This window comes from Cetorhinus maximus, chromosome 4 (assembly GCF_964194155.1).
Source record: "Cetorhinus maximus chromosome 4, sCetMax3.hap1.1, whole genome shotgun sequence".
NCBI lineage: Eukaryota > Metazoa > Chordata > Chondrichthyes > Lamniformes > Cetorhinidae > Cetorhinus > Cetorhinus maximus.
This window is the reverse complement of record NC_135882.1, coordinates 85,561,194-85,576,097: the sequence shown is the minus strand read 5'-3', so window position 1 is coordinate 85,576,097 and position 14,904 is coordinate 85,561,194. Positions and strand designations below refer to the sequence as shown.

General features: G+C 40.3%; 1 protein-coding gene across 1 annotated transcript in view; it reads right to left on the bottom strand.

Annotated features, from left to right (window-relative positions):
* Nucleotides 1-14,904, bottom strand: part of unm_hu7910 (un-named hu7910) — a 148,732-nt gene that overhangs the window by 93,984 nt on the left and 39,844 nt on the right. Inside the window, exons 18-22 of the mRNA XM_078541233.1 lie at nucleotides 13,462-13,506; nucleotides 12,329-12,388; nucleotides 12,008-12,040; nucleotides 10,689-10,733; nucleotides 5,646-5,690 (exon numbers count right to left, since the gene is read on the bottom strand). Of these exons, the coding sequence (XP_078397359.1) occupies nucleotides 5,646-5,690; nucleotides 10,689-10,733; nucleotides 12,008-12,040; nucleotides 12,329-12,388; nucleotides 13,462-13,506 (228 nt within the window). The remainder of the gene's footprint in view (nucleotides 1-5,645; nucleotides 5,691-10,688; nucleotides 10,734-12,007; nucleotides 12,041-12,328; nucleotides 12,389-13,461; nucleotides 13,507-14,904) is intronic.

The window sequence follows — 14,904 nt, the reverse complement described above, 5'->3', positions numbered from 1 at the left end:
TTAAGATCTAAAGTTGTTGAATTCAATATTCAGCCCGGAAGGCTGTAAAGTGCCTAGTCGGAAGATGAGGTGCTGTTCCTCCAGTTTGCGTTGGGCTTCACTGGAACAATGCAGCAAGCCAAGGACAGACATGTGGGCAAGAGAGCAGGGTGGAGTGTTAAAATGGCAAGCGACAGGGAGGTTTGGGTCTTTCTTGCGGACAGACCGCAGGTGTTGCATCTTCTGCGTGGGCATGGGGAGGTGCACCCCACCAGCCTCCACATTCAAAGTATCATCCTCCGCCATTTCCGCCAACTCCAGCATGATGCCACCACTAAACACATCTTCCCATCACCCCCCCGGCGGCATTCCGTAGGGATCGTTCCCTCCGGGACACCCTGGTCCACTCCTCCATCACCCCCTACTCCTCAACCCCCAACTATGGCACCTCCCCATGCCCACGCAGAAGATGCAACACCTGCCCCTTCACTTCCTCTCTCCTCACCATCCAAGGGCCCAAACACTCCTTTCAAGTGAAGCAGCATTTCACTTGCATTTCCCCTTAGTCTACTGCATTCGTTGCTCCCAATGCGGTCTCCTCTACATTGGAGAGACCAAACGCAAACTGGGCGACCGCTTTGCAGAACACCTGCGGTCTGTCCGCAAGAAGAAATGAAGTAAGGAAACTTCTCATTAGGATCTGGAGAATTTCATATATGCATTTTAGAGAAGAGCCATGGAAAATGCTTAGAAACCTGCTTTCCTTTGCTTGCAAATGCAGAATGGATACGAGGATGTTCTATGTAAACTATGCAGCGGGAAATGAGAGGAGGACCATTTTTTAAAAAAAACACAGCAAGTGACAATCTGGAACTCATTCCCCACGAGAGTGGCGGAAACGGATACAATCATTTATGTCAAAAGGAAATTGAAGGGCTCTTGAAGCAAATAAACCTGTAGGGCTATGGGGATTGAGCAGAGGTGTAAGACTGATTTGGACTCGATGAGCCAAAAGCCCTCCTTCTATGCCGTGATTGTATGACTTAATGCCCGACTCTCACTCAATTCTTGCCCACTGCCATTTCCCTGCAGCCTCTGCATGGGTAGCCAAACTTCAAAGCAGAAACCTCAGTCCAATATACTGAACAGTGCATATTAATACATCAATTGCACAGGTGAGGCCACATCAAGCGCACTGTGTACAGTTTTGGTCTCCTTATTTAAGAAATGACATAAATACATTAGAAACAGTTCATAGAAGGTTCACTCAACTGATCCTTGGGATCGGGGGGTTACCTTATAAGGAAAGGTTGGACAGGTTGGGCCTGTATCCATTGGAGTTACTCCAGTGCAATGCGACTGACTCCGAAATGGTTTAGCAAGCCATCACTTCCACCAAGGGCAATTAGTGATGGGCAATAAACACTGATCTTGCCAATGACACCCACATCCTGTGAGAGAATAAAAGATGGAAAATCTTTTTTGTCTCTCCTCACGACATTAAAGACAAATGCTCTGCCAACACCATGCCAGGTCTGTATGGTGTCAGTGTACAGAAAACAACCAAGCCCTTCTTTACTTGCTCATCCAGCACAGTATTCATGTACTCATGAAACTATTGCAGCTGCTTTCCTCAGGCACAACTTAAATCTGTTAATGGCCTATTTCTACACTGGCCCAACAATTTTTTTGAAGGAGCTAGAGGCTGTACGTGCCAGAAAGAATATGATGGGTTAAGAAGATATTTTGAAATTAAGTACACTAGCCCTATAGCCCCTGGAGTTTAGAAGAATGAAAGGTGATCACATTGAGACACAAAATTTTAAGGGGCTTGACAGGGTAAATACTGCAAAAATGTTTCCCCTGACTAGGGAATCCAGAACATGGGGTCACAAGTCTCAGGATAAGGGGTCAGCCATGTAGGACTGAGATGAGGAGACATTTCTTCAATTAAAGGGTTGCAAATCTTTGGAATTCACTAACCCAGATAGTGGATGCTCCATTATTGAGTATATTCAAGATGGAGCTTGATAATTTCTTTGGTACCTTAAGATCTAAGAGATGCAAGGATAATGTGGGAAGGTGGCATTGAGGTAGATGAGCCATGATCTTGTTGAATGGCAGAGCAGACTTAAAGGGTGAAACGGCCTACTCTAGCTCGTATTTCTTATGTAGTAATTGGATTTCATTTCACAAAATGGGTGCAATGAGGGCCAATTTCAATAACCAATGTGTCTCAAGATCATCTGAAAAATGTTCAACCCACAATTTGGTTAGGCCATTTTTCAGGCACCCAGGGTAGCTGTCTAAAATAGGCACCAGGATTTTTTTTGAGTGTCAATAAAGTGCCTAATACTTGTTTTGTGGCATTGGACGTCCACCACTCAGGTTTTCTACAAAAAGATAAGTTTAATTACTTTTTGAAATTGATATGGACTCAGGAGGTGGTGTGCTCCTCCAGCCTCCATAACACTTCTGATGGTCGCTGCAGGCCTCAGTCAGTTCCCCTCCAACTGCTGGCAAGGCAGGTACCCAAAATTTGCTTATTCATGACCGCTGCCAGTACATAGCCGTTGCGTTTAGATGAAGCCAAGCTCTAAATTTTTGAGATCTTCACACCTCCTGTTTTGGATACAGGGTGCATGCATTAGGTGTCCAAAAACATAAAATGAATTTCTAGCATTATATCTTACACTGTATATCTACACTGCAGCAGTTGTACTTTGAATCCTAAGTGAATTTCATATTTAATTGGCAGTGGTATGGAAGAAGAAACTTTTTCAGAGTCATGTGTCAACATTTGAAGAGTTCACGAGTCTTCTTTGTAGATTTTTGAATGGGCTATCCACTGAAAGAAGCCATGTGATTTTAAGAAAACAAGCCTATTGTTGTTAAGTTCCACTGGCAGGATGTGTAACTTTTTACTCTAACGGATCAATATCAAGAAGGATGGAGTACAGCATTATCTGCAGCAGAAACTATCCTGCAACTTTGAGATTCAAAAGAATAAAAATGTTAAATGTAAGTGATATAGACAGATTTTGAACTGTAGTTTAGCATTTAACAGCTTAAAAATGTTGACAACGAGCATTAATGTGCAAATTTCCTTCTCGTTCTTAGATTGCAGAGAATTTACTCGTTATTGGTCAATTTCTAGAGGGTATGTTATAAAAACGACTTCGCCTATGCTATATAAAAATGTGTATGTTATATTATCTGAATGACTGAAAACTTTAATATATACAGATTCACTTAAATTGATGCTCAGTGGGGTAAGTGTCTTGAGATGCTGGGGTGAGGAATTACAATGTGTAATTTCTTCTCAGTGGATCATAGTGCCTTTATCCTCCAAATTAAAAATCTAAAAAGTGTCATGAAGACTGCATCATGCTTCTGATCATTTGAAAGCTAAAAAAAATTAAATTAACATCAAAACTGCACACACAGCTTGGAAATTGAAAACAGCAGTTATCAGTTTTAATTACTAACTGGGTCCAAAATAAACACCAACTGGTTCATACTGTGTTAATTTCTTGCAAGTATGATTTATGTGCTTAAAACCAAAAACTCAAATCCATCTCGAGGCTACATGAAAATATTTACAAGAATTTCAGCACAAACTCAGGCAAAAGCCATAATGTAACCATCATTAATTGCAGTGCAGAACAGAACAGTTACAGATCTCAAGTCAAAAGGGTAAAATCCAGATTCTCAATATTTTAATTTTCTTAGAGTAATTCAGTGCTCCAAGAGATAAATGCTCTATCAGCAGCTCCATGTAACTTTTTTTTAAAAATCACATTTAAGAAATAAGCAAAAACAATCTGGAACCTGCCAATAGGCTATAGCTTTAGGTAACAGATCTGTGACACAAGTTGTACTCAAATTGTAGCTGGTCACTACAACTGGTCTTTATGCACTTTGGTCTAGCTCAATTTGAGAAAGGCAAATGTGTCACATGAATTGGTAAAGTGCTGCTGAATATTGTCCACTTTGTTAAATTAGGTTAACTGCTGTGCATTTGTTAATTATTGTGTGCACATCACTAAATTAGACATTAATAATTGATTTAAAAGATGAGTGCACTACATAAAGGAATTCTGCAGAATTAATTCCACCTCCAGCAGTAACCATTGTTCAGTTCTATAAATACAATTGATAATAAACCAGTAATGCATTATTTAATTTCCAATCAAGTAGAACAATGCCCAAAACACTAAGTTATAGAGTGCAATATTTACAGATTAAAATATTTACAGGCAGCAACAAGAAGCCAGCGATGCTCAAAATCTGAGAGTTGCCTGGCACAAACTTAGTGTCAGAAGTATTTACTTAAAAATGACTATTGCATTGTTTTTTTGTGTTTTCAAAGCAGAGACCAAATATAGATAATCAAACCTGGTTTGTTCAAACCATTATCTTTGAACCTTGTAAGGACAATTCTTGTGTTTGTCTGCTGTGTTCCACTTGATGCTTTTCTATTTGCTTAGCAGAAACTTGGTTTGGCCTTAACTGGAGCATTGCGTCTAGTTCTGGACGCCACACTTAAGAAAAGATGGGAAGGCATTAGAAAGAGAGTGTAGAAAAGATTAATGAAAATGGTTCCAGGGATGAAAACTTCAGCTACATAGATAGATTTGAAGGGTTGGTCCTGTTTTCCATGGAGAAAAGAGGTGGTAGAGCTGAAATTTGATAGAGGTATTCAAAGTCAAGAGGGGTTTGGACAAAGTAGACAGGGAAAAACTGATCCCATTGGTGGAAAGATTGAAGACAAGGGGACACAGATTTAAGGAATTGGCAAAAGAAGTAATGGAAGAAAATCTTTTTCATGCAGCAAGTAGTTGGGATCTGGAATGCACTGCCTGAGAATGTAGTGTGGTTCAATTGAGGGACTCAAGAGGGAGTTGGATGATTATCTGAAAAAGCAGCATGTGCAGAACTATGGGGAGAAGGTCAGGACTGGCACTAGGCAAATTGCACTTTCAGAGAGCCAGCGCAGACATGACAGGCTAAATGGCTGCCTTCTGTGTTGTGACCATTCTGCAAGTCTGTGAACCTCATTAAAATAGTTGCATTATACTGGTAATATTAATTTACCCAAATTATCTGTGGCTTGTGGCTTTACCAATGATGTGGTATAATGAAGTGATGATGAATTCACTCATGTGCCCAAATTCACAGAAGTAGGGGAAAAATTTCAAATGATAGAAGGCTATGGATACTATTTGGTATTTGCAGCAAAGCTTTGGTGATTAGCCTAAACTCTTAAAAATATATTTTTGCTCACTACCCTCCGCGTTTAAAAAGTTTACTAGAGTCAAATATTTTTAAAACACTGACGGGCTGGTTAGCTCAGTTGGCTAGATGGCCAGAGCATTGTGCAGAATGATGCCAATGGCACAGGTTCAATCCCTGTATCAGCTCTGATAGTTCATGGAGGACTCTCTCCTTGCTTTGCCCTATGCTTGATGCGGAGTGATGCCCCTCAAGCTAAATAACTACTTGTCTCTGTCTGTTAGAGATTCCAAGGGTTTCTCATGGACTACAGCTAATTACCTTACCAGAGGGCCATGCAATACATTTTCTGTAGAATTACTAAAAGTCTTGAGATATTTTCTTTTGGTGCTCATAGATAATAAAGTGCAAAACATGCAAAATGCAAATACCTGATGGCGTTTCCTTTAGCTTATTTCCTGATCGTGAAACTGTCTCTAGGAGAAGCAAGCAACAAAAAGAGAAACAATGTTTTTTAAAATTCTTAAAGTTTAGGAATCAATTACTTTTAAAGTTCACATCAAATATAATACCCTTTTACCAGTACAATTCATTTAAAAGGAAAATGAAGCATGCTATTTATCACCACTATCAAGATTCAAAATCCATCCAACGTTGTTTGAAAAGCCTCCCTCTACTGAATCCAAATATCCCATAAGATTTGCAATTTCACACAATGCACCAACTAAATGACCAAAAACTGTTTGCAATTCAACAAAAATTGGCAAATTGATGTGTTATAAGGATGACTGATGTTGGAATGCTACTCTAAAGTTTGAATTCAAAGACAATGTCGGGCAGAGTAGAGGAAGCTTTATCCAAAAATGATCATATTATACCAGAGTTGAGATCAGGTTAGCAAAAAGGATGCTACACCAATTTGATATTGACACCAGATTAAAGTGGAAACTTTCCAATCCCCAGGACTGATATATCTCCTTATGTTGAACACCAAAGTTTGTCATGAGATATAAACTTAAAGGAAACCGTTCTTTTTAAATATTCTTGTCAGGGCCAAGACAGCTATAGAGCAAAGGGTTATTTGTTCAGTGGAGGGGGCAGAGAATTACAATAAAACATGTAGATCAGTTGTTTTTAAAAGTTGGCAAGTGCCAATTGATTCTGCAAATTTGGTGTTATATTCAACCCCAATGAGAGCCTCCAACCACAATTCCACTCCATTAAGACCATCCACTTCTACCTCTGTAACATCAGCCAACTCCGCCCTGCCTCAGCTCACCTGCTGCTAAAACCTTCAGGCAGCTTTGTTACCTCTAGACTTAACGATTCCAATATTCTCCTGGCCAACCTCCCATCTTCCACCCTACCCAAACTTGATGTCATCCAAAATTCTGTTGCCATATAACTTGCACAAAACCTCACTCACCCATCTCCCCCGTGCTTGATGACCTACAATGGCTCCCAGTCTGGCAACACAGCCATTTCAAAATTCTCATCCTGGCTTCCAAACCTCTCCATGCCTTGGGCTTCCCCATCTCTAACCTGCACCAACCCTCCAAAACCTTTGCATTCCTCCACTCATGGCATTTTGCATATCCCTGATTTAAAATGATCCACTGGTGGTCATGTCTTCAGCTGCCTTAAGCCCTGAATTCCCTCCCTGAATCTCTCCAACCCCTCTACCTTGTTGCCCACCATTACGACATTCGTCAAAACCTACCTCGAGCCAAACTTTTGGCCATATGTCCTAATATGTGGTTTGGTGGAAAATTTTGGTTGATAGCACTTGTGTGAAGTGGCTTAAAGACTACATTAAAGATGCTGTATAAATGTAATTTGTTGTTTTTGTAGTGGTGTAGGATAGGTTTTATGTTTTCTAGATTAAGCTTTGCAGTAACAATTAAGTGCTGTTCCATCCTGCTTCAAAACAAGAAAAGATTGTTTGAAACATTCAAGTTCTAATTTCTATGAAAGATTGCAGCTCCCATTTGGCGTAGCTGTGATACAAAGCTGAAAGACACAAATCACTTTCTCAGAATGTTACATTAGAAAGTTAAATGTAACTAACATGCTTCTAGATTTTAAAACAATGATTCAATATATGGGATGCTACCTACAGATTTTCAAATTAGACAACATGGTGGCAAAGCATGCAGAGCTTCATCCATTCTGACATGTACAGGTTCAAAATAGCATCACAGTAAATTGCCTGGTGGTTCAGCTTCCTATCTTCCTCATATTATGTTAAGAACAGACTGAGCAGCAATCTAACATGCCTTCTAACTAATGAAGAGAAATGATCCCCATTCCATTCTGAAGTATCTTCTGGCATCTAGTTACAGTGATTGGCAGCCAGTATACAACTTATTCTTTTTAGTAGGGCACCTACTGCATGCATAGCAGAAAAACCAAAGAGAAACAGAAGAGGCTACAGAACACCATAGCGCTATGGATGTGCCATAGATTCTTGCTTTCACCACTTCAGACTGCTGCATTCCCCATCTCAGCTGTGTCACTACAGAATCATAGAATTTTTTTTTATTATTCGTTCATGGGATGTGGGCATCGCTGGCTAGGCCAGCATTTATTGTCCATCCTCAATTGCCCTTGTTCAGAGGGCATTTAAGAGTCAACCACAGTGGCTGTCGGTCTGGAGTCACATATAGGCCAGGCCAGGTAAGGACGGCAGATTTCTTTCCCTAAAGAACATTAGTGAACTAGATGGGTTTTTAATGACAAAACAAAAACAGAATTACCTGGAAAAACTCAGCAGGTCTGGCAGCATCGGTGGAGAAAAAAAGAGTCGAAGTTTCGAGTCCAAATGACCCTTCAACAGACAATCGGCAATGGTTTCGTGGTCATCAGACTTATATCGAATTCAAATTTCACCCTCTGCTGTGGTGGGATTTGAACCCAGGTCCTCAGAACATTACCCTGGGTCACTGGAATACTCATCCAGTGATAATACCACTATGCCACTGCCTCCCCAATTACAGCACAGGAAGCCGCCATTCAGCCAGTCTTAACTGTGCTAACTCTCTGCAAGAGAAACTCACCCAGCCCCACTCTCCTGCCTTTTCACTGTAGCCCTGCAAATTTATCTTCAGGCAATTGTTGCCTCTTAAATGCCTCGATTGAATCTGCTTCCATCACCCTGCTCAGATGATGCATTCCAGATCCTAACCACTCACTGCTTAAAAAGGTTTTGCCCTTATGTCACCGTTGCTTCGTTTGCCAATCACCTTAAATTGGTGCCCTCTTGTTCTCGATCTTTCCACCAATGGGAACAGTTTCTCTCTATCCAATCTGTTCAGACCCCTCATGATTCTGAGCACCTGTTCTCTTAATTTTTTTCTTCTCCAAGGAGAACAGCCCCAGCTTCTCCAATCTATACATTTAACTGAAGCTTCTCATTCCTGGAACCATTCTCGTGCATCTTTTCTGCACCCTTTCTAATGCCTCCATATCCTTCCTAAAATGTGGTGCCCACAACTGAATATAATACTCCAGTTGAGGTTGAACCAGTGTTTTACACTGGTTTTTCATAACTTTCTTGCTTTTGAACACTACACCCCTACTTATAAAGCCCAGGATCCCATATGCCTTATAACTACTTTCTCAACCTGCTTTGATTTAATCAATGATTTGTGCACAAATAACCTCAGGTCTCTCCGTTTCTACACCCCCTTTAGAATGGTGTCCTTTATTTTCTATTGTGTCTCATTCTTTTTTTTTTTAAAATCAAAATGAAACACTTCACATTTCTCTGCATTAAATTGCATCTGTCATTTGTCCGCCCATTCCTCCAGCCTACGTACTCTTGAAAATTATCACTAGCCTCCTCAATTCATAATACTTCTATGTTTTGTGCCGCCTGCAAATTTTGTCCTGTGCACCAAAGTCCAACTCTAGATTAACATAGATCAGGAAAAGCAGCGGTACTAACATTCTGGGGAACCCCACTGTATACCTTCCTCCAGTCCACAAAACAACTGTTCCCCACTACTGTTTCCTGTCACTCAGCCAGTTTGGTATCTATGCCGCTACTGTGCCTTTTATTCCATGGGTGTTAATTTTGCTGTTTGTTGTGCAGCACTTTATCAAACATGTTTTGGAAGTCCATGTATCCTCAACGATCCTGTTACCTCAAAAGCTCAAGCAAATTAGTTAAAATCAATTTGCCCTTAACAAATCATGCTGGTTTTCCTTAATTAATCCACATTTGTCCAAGTTACTGTTCATTTTGTCCCAGGTTATCGTTTCTAAAAGCTTTCCCACCGCCGAGGTTAAACTGACTGGCCTGTAGTTACTGGAATTATTCTTAAACCCTTTCTTGAGTAAGGGTGCAAAAAGACTTGCAATTCTCCAGTCCTCTGGCATCATCCCTGTATCCAAGGAGGATTGGAAGATTATGGCCAGTGCCTTTGCAATTCCCACCCTTACTTCCCTCAGTATCCTTGGATGCATCTCATCTGGTCGAGGTGTCTTATCAACTCTTAAGTACAGCCAGCCTATCTAATATCTCTGCTTTACTAATTTTTAAACCATCCAGTATTGCAACAACCTCCTCCTTCACTATGACTTGGGCAGCATCGTCATCCTTGCTAAAGACAGATGCAAAGAACTCATTTAATACCTCAGCTATGCCCTTTAAGATCCCCAACGACCCCACTCTTGCTTTTACCACTCTTACTGCTTACATGCTTATAGAAGACTTTTCAATTCCCCTTTATGGTAGCTGCCAGTCACTTCTCTTATTTAATTTTACACATGCATTATTTTTCTGCTTCATTTTACTCTCTCTCTTTAATCATCTAGGGAGCTCTGGTTTTGTTTGTCCTACCTTTCCCCCTCATGGGAGTGCACTTCAACAGCCTTGAGCTACTTCCTCTTTAAAGGCAGCCCATTGTTCTGTTACAATTTTGCCTGACAATTTTTGATACCAATTCACCTGGCCCAGATTTGTTCTCACCCCATTTAAGTTGGCCCTCCTCCATTAATTATTCTTCCCCTGGATTGCTCTTTGTCCCTTTCCATAGCCAACCTAAACCTTATGATACTATGATCACTGTTCTCTAATGTTCCCCTACCAACACTTGATCAACCTCATTTCCCAGTACCAGATCAGGCAATGAAAAAATATCAGAAAAATAACCCGAGAAGCTTGATAATCCATCCCAAAAGAGGGGCATGGTGAAAACCCTGAAACCTCTTGCACATTTTGAAATTCTAGCGTCCAAGTCATTGTGCCTTCAATTTGAGCTCTTCCAAAATGATGTAATGAAGGAGAAAGCCTCCGTTTGTCACGAATCACAAGACCAGAGTTTCCACTGAAGGGGGAAAACTATGAATAGGAAAGTACTTCCTAGTAATCTACAGTATATTGCACTGGAGCATAACACATTCAATCACTATATCAACTGATAAAATATTCTTAAATATGTATTTATGTAGCTGACAATGTTTAGGCGTACCATTAGGTGTTTCCTCTTCTAAATCAGCTGCTCCGCCCTCTGCTTCTGTAATATTAAAAATAAAACTGGTCACTCTGATAAAACCTAAGCCATAACAAAAAAATTGCCTCTGTACTCAGCCTTTACCTGCTCAAGAAAAATCTCGAATTGACCCACAATCCTAAGCAGTCAAAAGCTACAAAATAGGGAAACATTTTCCTCCCATTAGGGGGAGGGAAGCGGGAGAGAGTGCAGGAGAGCCCCCAATTGGGGGGTGCTGCCATTTTATGTGGGCGGGTTAATTAAGGTCCGCCCAGTGTGACGTCCGCCAGGAAGCGCTATGCACTCCCTGTGCTGGGGTGGGGTGGAATTCCCTCAGCCGAGAGTGCGATCTTTCGCGCATAAGAGCCCACAGATCTCCCGGAGGCTAAGTGCTGCCTCTGGGAGATCAGCTCCAAATTAAAATTTGCAATACAAATGATAGAAAAATTTCCCTGACATGTCCCCTCACGTGAGTTGGCACATGTCCATAATTTTTATTGAAACCTTTATTAAAAATTTAAATACCCTTATGAAACCTCATCCCGCCCATGGATGAGGTTTCATGCTTTTTCTGAAGCCCACCAGGCCTCCCGGCCTACCCGCCAACCTAGTGTTTTTAATGACTTTAATTAGTTTCTCAATGGCCTCTTTAGGCCGTTAACAGGTCAGCAGGTGCGCAGCTGACTCGGCTGCACCCCCACCAACCTGAAAATGGAAATGACGTGGGGTAACGTCGGGAGTTCCACCTGACATCATCCTGCGTCATTTTACGCATCGGCGACTGGGCCCCTCCCCCGCTCGCCGACCGGAAGATCCTGCCCATAGGGTAGGGTGAAATAAACAAACACTAAGCAGAATGACTGTCATAACACAGGACAGAATATTTCAGGAAATGAAAATTTCACAATTAATCGCATTATGATTGGGCAGAAAGTACATTAGAAGTAGAAAGCTGACTTAAGGAAATTTCTGCCCTTTCGTGGATCGAACAAGTGAAGTGCCATCATAAATTTTTGTCCCTCCCTCTGCGTAGTCTCCACAAGATCTGATATTCTGTGCCAGGTAGGCTTGTTGATCGCCGCTCAACTAATGTCAGTGTACGGTTATCAGCATTGAGCTGGAGGAAATGATACGAAGCAGAGAACACAATTCCTAATAAAGTACCAGGCAGTACCTTGATAAAAGGGGCCAGGTTTACCCAACTGCAGCTTACAATCATATAGCAACAAAACAAAAATAGAATACATTTAGGAAATAACATCTCTCAACTGCGTTCCAATAGTGTATTGATTTTTTACCTGGTTCAGCTATGTCCACTTCTTTTGGCTCACCTGAAAAAAGAACAAGAGCACATTAAATTTTTTCTCCTATGCACACACTAGCTCCTGTGTTTGTTTTTCGATTAGTTTACTGCAGATCTGTGGGGACTTGGAGGCCTGATCTAGGAAACCAAATTTTACAAAACAAATGTCAAAGCTGGCTCCTGACACCTGGATTCTGAACTAAAAGAGGTCCCAACATAAAAGTGGCTTCAGAGAGAGAGAGAGAGAGAAAAGAGAGAAAAAAAATTGCCAGAATAAAAAGCTAGTGAAATTGTGGTAATTATGTTTCTGACTAACCTGTTACTTCCAGATGGTCAGGCTCTGAGGGTTCACTCACTTCTGCATAATTCACATATTCTGTAGTGACACAAAAAAACAAAGAAAGCATTCACTCATTTTAAAGGAGGTTCTGCAATTTAAGTCCTGGGCTGAGAGTACCCTGTCTGCATATTGACATTTAAATTAATGTAAATGACAAACTTTAAACAGAGGTGGTGGAAAAGTCCTCGTGATGCATGACACTACTCAGATATCTCAGTTGCATTGCGCCACAGAGTGGTGAGATGCAGATCTGCACCCAGGATCCCCTAGATTTTAGAAATCTTGCCCTCTTTCATATAATATATGCCTGATTAAGTTGATATTTATCTATTTCAAACAAAAGAAAAATAATGAGTATGTACGGGAGACAGCACTACAACACAACCATATATTTGTAGAATTAGCTGGAAACTTCTGCAAATTTCTTAACTCAGAATAATTAAGATGTTTACATTGAAATAATCATGGATTTTAAAAAAAAAATATTCTCTCCTCAACAGTTGAAAATCAAAATAATCAAAGGCACTGCTCAGCTATTCTGCCGAACTATCCTATCACAAAATGATACAAATATTATTTGACTGGCTTCCAGACTCTGCCTGTTCTCTTCCCCAGTTAGAAGGAAAGGTGGGTAGTTGAGTTAAACGGTTTGCAATGTAAAACTCCCTACAGCTACGATCAATTCCACTTTACCATCAAATAACAATCAGATATTCTTGATCAGCTAGACATTCTTGATGGTTGGAATAGGTCTTCATGTCAATTCTCTCACAAAAGATCAGCTCCCCCAACATACATAACTAAGCAAAGCTATGAATGGCTGAGATACAAATGAAATCCTGAACTTAATTCCTTCCACCAGATTTTTTTCAATTACTCCTCGTTTTTCTCTTTGGGTAGCTGAATTTTTAAAAAAAAGTGGTTTCAAAAATAAAATGTAAAGCAGAATGCTGGCAGGCGAACAAAATATAACAAACTTCTATAGATAGCAAATAGTAGGTACAATTAAAACAGCCTTGGGCGACACTTAAATACAATTAAATAAATTTTCACAGAAGCCGCACAATAAAAATCATTACTTTTTTTGCATTTGAAATGAAGACAATTACCTTCTTCAGCTGGGTGCTCTTCAGCACCATCCCGAGTATCACCTTCTGTGAGGAAATGAGGAGTTACATTGCTATGACTGGCATTTGAAAAAATGTTTGTGAATCAAGAAAAAAAGACTATTTTAGCATCTAGATTTCAAATAGCTTAATCATGCATTATTTTAACAGAATAAATTAAGTTTCCTCTCCTGAAGGAAAACCAAGCACACATGTTTCGCAGTTTAAAAACTTTACTTGGCCTTATGATCCAAGAATCAGCATAAGATTTTCAAAGTGGTCCACACACATGCAAAGCGATTTAAACCCTATTTTCCCTGAAATAATAATTTTGAATCGCCACAGATGAGATTTGTGTTTGTTACAGAAAGCAATTGAGCAAGATGTACTATGGTTTAAGTACTCAATTTTACTATAACCATAGTAGACTGTCACCTTTGTCACTGGAGCATCATTGCTCTTAGTCTGACAACAGGATCTGCAATTAGAGTATAAGACCACACTGCTTGAAACAGAGGCTAAGTGGTCACACAAGAATACATTAGTGATTGTACCATATACATCTGCCTGTATTTAATGTTTATGCAATTATATCTGTAAGTGTGCGAGCAGGAAGTTGTGCGATCAACATCTCCAGGCTTGCAGAACCATCTTAGTTTTTCAAAATGGTGGCTTGATCAAAGCTATGTGCGCCTGCAGTAGGATATGGGTATCTGTTTGAAAATCCTACTGCGAAGATCCCAGGGGTTGGGGAAAGTCTTTAGGTTGTTGGTGTCAGGTTTCTGTAATTGTGACTTACTAATACACATTTCTGCTGCAAATACACAATAAATACAAAAATAGACTGTATATAATAAAATATTTCTGCAATAACACTTTTTTGAATACCTATATTTTTCAGGATGCCCTGGGAACATTGCAATATTTACCAGAGATCTCCACAGAAAAAAGTTCAAAAACCATTGAGGTATGATAACAATCAACACTCACACTATAGCAAACTAATTAGATATCTCAACCAATCTTTCATGAAAACAAATTTTGATCAAACAGCTACAACTTTCACCTCAGATCTAGGTTTGACACCAGTCCAAACAAAATTAAGTCTCCACTTTCTGATTTCTATGATGACCCAAAGAAGGTTACACCATCCCAATTCAGTCTGGCAGGGAGTGAGCCCACACCAAAAAAAACTGTCCTAAGTTAGTACCAATTGCCAATATCACCAAGAAAGGCTACAAGGATAGCTGGGTGAGACTTGCAAAAGTTACTCTGTTGGAAGTACGGGGAAGCCTATGGAATTTAGAGGTGGAGAATAGTACTGCGGAAAGTAATACCAACAAGATGCATGCGACTCTTCTGTAGCAGAAGCATGCCTCTCTGAACGGTGTTTTTGACCTAACTACACTCCGTACCAAAGAACATGATCAGCCATAACAAAACAGC